General features: G+C 47.4%; 1 protein-coding gene across 12 annotated transcripts in view; it reads left to right on the top strand.

The window, feature by feature from the left end:
* Positions 1 to 592: 592 nt before the first annotated feature.
* The window catches only part of fxr2 (fragile X mental retardation, autosomal homolog 2), a 31,666-nt gene continuing 25,198 nt past the window's right edge, over positions 593 to 7,060 (top strand). For all 12 annotated transcript variants that reach the window (XM_042069019.1, XM_042069017.1, XM_042069018.1 and 9 more), the window contains exons 1-2: positions 593 to 1,296; positions 6,351 to 6,403. In XM_042069019.1, the coding sequence (XP_041924953.1) occupies positions 1,246 to 1,296; positions 6,351 to 6,403 (104 nt within the window). In that variant the 5' untranslated portion in view covers positions 593 to 1,245. The remainder of the gene's footprint in view (positions 1,297 to 6,350; positions 6,404 to 7,060) is intronic.

Genomic DNA, 7,060 nt, shown 5'->3' with positions numbered 1-7,060 from the left:
GTTTCTGACCTGGGCCCCCTAAAATGCACACCCACAGCAGCACCACCACCAGTAGACCCCCAACCACCAGTGAAAGTGGACTTAAAGTGAATGTGAACAGTTTGATGTTCTGCAGACCTAGGCTACACAAGCATTATATTATAAACAACTGTTTTTTTATTAGACCTATCTTGTTATCTGAATTTCGTTGTCTTTGTAGGCTACATGTACTCTGCACACTGACAATAAAGTTGAATCTAATATAATCTAATCTAAATGTCAAAGCCAGTTAGTGTGCTTTCTTTCTTTTCACTGCTGCTCTAGTTAATTTGTAAGATATAGCAAAGGCTGCAGTGACAACATGTGGACTGAAAGGAGGAGGTTGAATCATAATCGAAACCAATAGTTGTCTCAGAGAATTTCTGCTTATAGACGGGCTCTTGTCAATAAAAGCGTAGCGATGTTACTGGTACCTCGTTGACCAGTCCTTAATAGCAAAACCAATAATAGAAGCAGAATTGGCAGAGCGGCGTGGAAAGAAACCAATCCGGCTGTAGGGGCGGATCAAAACGCATCAGGGGGTGGGGTTTTTGAGGTCATTCACACCCTCTCTGTTTCACTCTCACGGCGTGCGTTTGAGGGGACGGGCGGTAGGGGTAAAAGGAGTTGCCGGGCGTTAGCAAAGCATTAACGGCGTTTGGGAGGAGGCTTTGTCGCTATCTGCCATTTCAAAACAAGAGAGTATCGCCAGTCTGCAAACTCAGTACCAAGCCGACGTATACACTTCGCCTTCAGCACAATTTACAAAGCCGGTAGCTGGGAGAATTAAGGTGTCGAAGATCGCTAATTAGCGACACAGCTAGCCGTTAGCCAACACCTTTCATAGCTAGCATAGCTAAGTTACGTTCTTATTAGCAAACAATCGTCCTCGCGACCCGAGCAGTTCTGTTTGATACTTCTGATCTCGAACAACGTCAGTATTCTATGCTATTAGCGTGCACGTTTTTCTTATTTACTGTTCGAGCTAGCGTTAGCGTTACGAGTGAGCCTGGCCGCTGGAAACGGTTTGTGGCTACCCATTGATACTGCGAACCATCACTCCCAGGTCCCCCATCACCTCTGCCCCTTTCCCTTCCACCCGACACCCTGGAAATCCACAAGCGGCCGGAGAACGGCGTCGAGCCAGCGAAGCTGGGGGTGGTTTCGGACTCCCACCTTATCGGAGCGCCGACAGAGAGGCATAGTCGTGGGGACGGGAAGACGACTATGGACGGACTGGCGGTGGAGGTCCGAGGCTCGAACGGGGCCTTCTACAAGGTAAAGAAAATAATATCCAGCAGTTAAGTTAACTGTCATTGCAACTTCGAATGTTAAAGTTTATTTGACGTCATCGGCTAGCATCATGATTTGTCTCTGAATTGGGACCTAGCAAGATATTTCAGTCGCATCATTCGCAACGAGGCCTTGACAAACGATAAGGTCGCTGTTGTGTTGATAGCCTGTTTTCATGCTCGACAGGTCAGGGTTAGCCATTGTCTGGCAGGTTTGCCATGGGCTTCAGCGGCTTGTAGCCGTACGGGAATATTAAATTGATGTGTATTCATTGATCGTAGGTTGTTGTCGTCCTGATGGCTGGGCCCGTAATTACTTTATTGGTAGCTATCCTTGCTAACTAGCCACCATGTTAATCAAGATAGCCTGTGCCCATTGATGCTCTTTACATGGCAGGTATTTATTTATAAACTGAAACTGACTCATAACATAAATTATATTATTGACTACTGTAGCAAAACCCTGTAGAGTTAGCCATTACCAAAAGGCTTATTAAATCTGTCTGCTCCATAAATAGGCCAGATTCCGCATGGCTTTGGACAGAGGGGCAGTTATATTACGGATCTGTAATGTTATGCACCCTTAATGAAGAAGTGAAAATAACATATGCTAACTTTAGTGTTGCCAGACCTCGTTGTACAACAGCCCCTCGCAGTTTCCAACATCACTTGTTTGGGATCACATGATGACGATATTTGCCAAAAATCAGGTCAATTCAGATGAACTAACATTACGTTGCAAGATCCAGTCACATGGGCTGGCTATTCCAGGCCTGTAATGCTCGACTCTACAAAAGAGACCCAAGGCCTTTTCCCCAAAACATGTTTATAGAATGAAATCTCTCCCTGAGACGTAGCATATCTGTGTAACTTGGCCACAATACAGGTCATTCTCATAACTGGAACAGAGGGCTTTGTTGCAGGGAAGGCTGGGTTTGTGTGTCTGTAGTCTGAAGCTTTGCAACACTCACTGGTGCTCCAGATTACTCGCTGGGCATTATCATTGTCCCAAAGACATTGACAGTGGCAAATGCTAAACCAGAGAGCCAGTAGCATGGAGTGTAGACTGAACATAACAGTCTGAGTACCATAAAAGTTAAGTTTCATGTTGTAATGTGAGTTAATGGTGGCTCTGGCTTTTTCGCGCATGGCCATAGCCCTGTGTGAGTGTGTTAGCTGTGAAGCCCGAAAGCGATGAGGAGCCGGAGCAGGTGTGTGTGAGCAACAGGTGATCCTAATCTTGACACTCAACACTCGACCCCCGCTCCACAGGAACACACTCATTCAACTCCACTCACACACACACACATACACACACAGAGATAGAGATGCCTGCTTAATCACTTTAGTCTAGCATGGCCATCCTGCCTGTTTACTGTTCTATCTTCTCCACAGAGTGTGTGTAATAGTGCCCAGTCAAACTGAGTGGAACTCACCTGAAAGGTTTTCCCTCCTTTCCCTGGTAATTCTCCCCTCTCCCCCCCCCCTCTCCTGCTCTTTCACACGCGGCATCTCTCTCCCTTAAGTTGTTTTTAGGTTAGCTTTTCATCTAGAGCCCATCCTTGGTATTTGTTCCGTAGATGCCACCCCCTTTGCAGTTACCCTTTCCCTACCCCACGTCCACACACTGACATCCACAAACAACACACACAAACACCTACCCATGTGTCTATTCCTTACGGGCTTGATGTCAGGCCAGTGCCTAGAAGTAGTGAGTGATCTGGTTCAGCTGATGGAGCTGTTTCAAACAAGAAACAGATTTGCTGTGCCCTGATGGGGACACTCTGGATTTGGAATGGAATAGCGGCCATTTTGTGGACCCACCCTCTTCTTTTGAAGCCGCGGGTATTTTTCTTTGCTTTTTTTTTTTTTATTATTATTTTTTTTACTGTGAACAAAAGACAGACATTTAGTCTATGACTGTGAAGTGTGCGTTGATAACACAGCCTACTTCCTAAATTTCCATGTATGTTGCTGTGTGTTGTCCCCTGTTCGCTCAGGCCGCTGGTGGTGGTGGTGTGGGGGTCTTTCCTGTCCTGTCTCCATCCCCCTAAACAGCTAGCCAGAGCAGGGTGAACACTGGGGCTAGCACACGTGTCACGGTACCACACGGGTCATGGGAGTGGAGTACGTCACCAGGCCCTCCCCATGGGCCACTCCCTTGGGGTGTCACGTTCCATTCGCTGACAAGCCAGAAGAGATGCCCCATTGGGGGTCTGAGTCGGGCAACGGAGATACCCATACTCGTCACTCCGCTATTACCTCACAGCCCACTGTGAAAAGTCCATGTGGCTGTACGGCCATGTGCTCGTGGTATACCTTTTAGTAAAAGGTCTGCCCTGTAGTGCCCTAATTTAAATGGCAAGCAAAGTCTTAAGTCTATAACTAAAGCTAATTTAATGGTAATAAGAGGCCAAAATAATCTATTTGCTAATTTGATACTATGAGCAGCTATGATCCTAAGTGGTGGATCAGCTGCTCAATGCTTCCACACGCCATGTAACTGCTTTGATTCATGCAAGAGACACGTTGAGTGACCTTCCTCTTTGCCTGTCATTTGAATTAGGGCTAGTGGTCTGAAGGGAGTGAGATGGTAGGTAATGCAATTGCTCTAGTTGGTGCTTCTATCCAGGGAACTGTCAGTAACTTCCAGTTTGAGTTAAATACTCAATGGAAAAACTATCAAGCATAGAATGGTTAAAGTTGTCGTCCAGTTCTACTACTCCTACACACTGTAGATGTATATCAGGATGAGACTTCTAGGCAGAGTCTTGGTTCATCTGTCGGTGATCTTAAGAAGCAGCTGTTGGAGTTGAATACTCAATAAAACGTTTGAACACGTACGAGATCAGAAGTGCATGCTGAAACTAGTAGTTTTGTTTGTCAGTAGTAGTGTCTATGGTGAGGTGTCGGTAGTAGCAGAGACTTTCTAATGAGACACAGCACTCAAAAAATCCTCCATAAAAATGCATGGGATTAGTTTGTAACGCCAGTATGGCAGTTGTCTACGCATATCCCACCCCTTCCGCGGCAAAACATCGACATGTGAATACATTGAGCCTATCATGTGCTGTGTTGTGAATACATTGAGCCAATAATGTGGTGTGTTGTGAAGACATGTGCCAATCATGTGTTGTGATCTCGCTGCTGGAGCAAGATTAGTGTCGTGAAGCCTTGCGCACGCGCATTTCTGCCGAAACGGATGCCCGATGAGTGCCCAAAAAGCATTGCAATATGGCTGCCGACTGGAAAGACTTGCCTAAAAGGACTTTGGTAGTAGTGTCTGTGGTGAGGTGTCAGTAGTAGTGTCTGTGTTGAGGTGTGTTGGTATCAGGTTCTCTAGACTCCTACATGCTGTAGGGACATAGCCTAGGGACGAGTCGTTCAGTGGTATCCACAGCCAGGCAGTAGTCATCCTGTTCCAAGCAGGTGAAATTTCCCCAACTCCTGGACCACACACTATCTAGTTCAGTCCCTCCTGGCTCTCTCTCTCTCTCTCTCTCTCTCTCCTCTCTCTCTCATCTCTCTCTCTCTCTCTCTCTCTCTCTCTCTCTCTCTCTCTCTCTCTCTCTCTCCTCTCTCACCCCCCAACCAGTTTTCATTGAGCTCCCTCTGTTCGCCTCTATCATCCCTTCCCTATCACCCCCACTCTTTTTTTCCATGTGTCTCCTTGTCACATCAACCCCCCCCCCCCCCCCCTTTCCCGACGTCTCCATCCCAAATAAGGCAGTGGCACACTACACACATGTCCAGATCTGTCAGTCCCCAAAACGCACACGCACGAACAGCCACACACCCACACACCCATTCCCTTCCTGCACCTTAGCTGGAGAGGGCTCTGTGGGGGGTGTTACGGCACCACTTGATAGATTTGTTGGACCCAGTGATGGACGAGGAACAGACTCCACAGGGGGAGGAGAGTTGAGGGCAGTGGGTGGGATTGGGAGTTGTCTTTCGCCTGTCCATCTCGTAATGGCCACAGACGGCCAAACTGCTATGCGTACATGCACACACACGCACTTGCGTGCGCACACACACTTGCACACACATGTCACTTTTACCCACTGTGAGTTGATTGGTTGAGGCAGGCGTGTCAGGTTAGCTTGATATGCACACGCAAACTGACGTGTGTGTGTGTGTGCAGAGACGTGCAGGTGCAAATACACACACATGCACAACTGTCATCTTGTGTACCTGTTTTGGTGAGAGGGTCTCAGTTCATGTGAGTCTTATTGGTTTGCCAGGGGGGTGTGTGTGTACGCGCACTAGCGGTGTGAAACTTGGCCAGGGCCGACTGAGCTGTCAGAAGTCTTTTGACTGGGGCTCGTTCGGCTGACACACACACACACACACAGAATCCCCCTGAGTCTTTGCTCAGTAGCTGCTGGATATCAAACAGCAAGTGTCATAGAGCCATTTCTGCTCCAGTGCCCTCAGAAATGGCCATTGCACACTCAGCTGAAGACCTCCTTCTTATCATTCAGCGCCAAAGTCTTCAAGGCTACCCCTCAAGCTGGGTCAGACACTCCAGAAATCCAATCGGAAATAGGACTTTTGAACAGAGTCAAAAATGTGACTCGTATACAACTGATTCGGGGGGTAAAAACTGCATCAAAATCGCACAGTGTCATTAAAGGTACTGTCTTCACTTGACCAAAGGGTTGGAGACGTTGGAGCTCAACAGCCAGATTACTCCCCTCCTTTCTTTGCTCTTGAAGCAACGGGTTGATTGTTCTGCGATGTTCATCTCTCTGTCCAAACCAGTTTATTTGTGTCCCAATTACAGAGCCAGAACTGTTTACGAATACCAGAGTTTGTTTTTTTTTTTTTCACATTTGAATTTGACAAAATGTATTGGCTTAGAGTCCTGGACCCTACCTTTTTAAAATCTGACCTGGCAAAGGCACAAAAACCATCTGTCCTTTCTCCTGTATTATCAAACACAATACACCAATTTATACAGCATGTGTAAATTACCTAACTTTTGTCTTCTCCTCTCTTTTCCCTCTCTCTTGTTTTCTCCCTCCTCTGCTTTCCCAGGGCTTCATCAAGGATGTCCATGAAGAAACACTCACAATAGCCTTTGAAAACAAGTAAGTGGGGGCCCTTGAGCTCAACAGCAAAGCGTTATTGGCAGGGTCCTGGTTTAGTTGCCGGCGCTCGCTAATGGGTAGAGGGTTGTTGAGTTGAACAGTTGCAACAACTGACCGGGTTTGAAGTGTGGTAGAAATGGGATGACACACACACCGGAGAGAGAGTTGTATTTTTGAATGCCCTTTATCGATTACACTACTCTTGTCTCTCTTTTTCTTCCTGCCCCCAGACACACACACATGCTCGTACAGCCCCTGATCAATCACTTCCGCTGTTGACCCCGGTCCACTTCCTGTGCAGAAGTTGGCCTTTGCTGCCTCCATGTCTCCCCTCCCCGGCCCCCACCCAGCACCTGTGTCTGGCCCAGCTGTCACAAAGCCCTTTATAGTTCACCACCGTCAGATACCCACATGCAAGACACACACACACACCTCCCCTCTACAGTTCCAGAACTACTACTTTCTCTTACTGTCGCTATCTAAACTCCCTTCATACACACACACACACACGTACACACGCACACACATGTACACACTTCATACACACACACACAAGTGCGTATGCACACACATACACACACACCTACACCTACCCCTACCTCATCGCCCCTGTCTCTCATCTTTCCCAGCTTCTGCCACCCTACCCATTCAAAATCA

This window comes from Alosa sapidissima, chromosome 18 (genome assembly GCF_018492685.1).
Source record: "Alosa sapidissima isolate fAloSap1 chromosome 18, fAloSap1.pri, whole genome shotgun sequence".
Taxonomy (NCBI): Eukaryota; Metazoa; Chordata; class Actinopteri; order Clupeiformes; family Clupeidae; genus Alosa; species Alosa sapidissima.
This window is presented reverse-complemented; position numbering and strand designations above follow the sequence as displayed.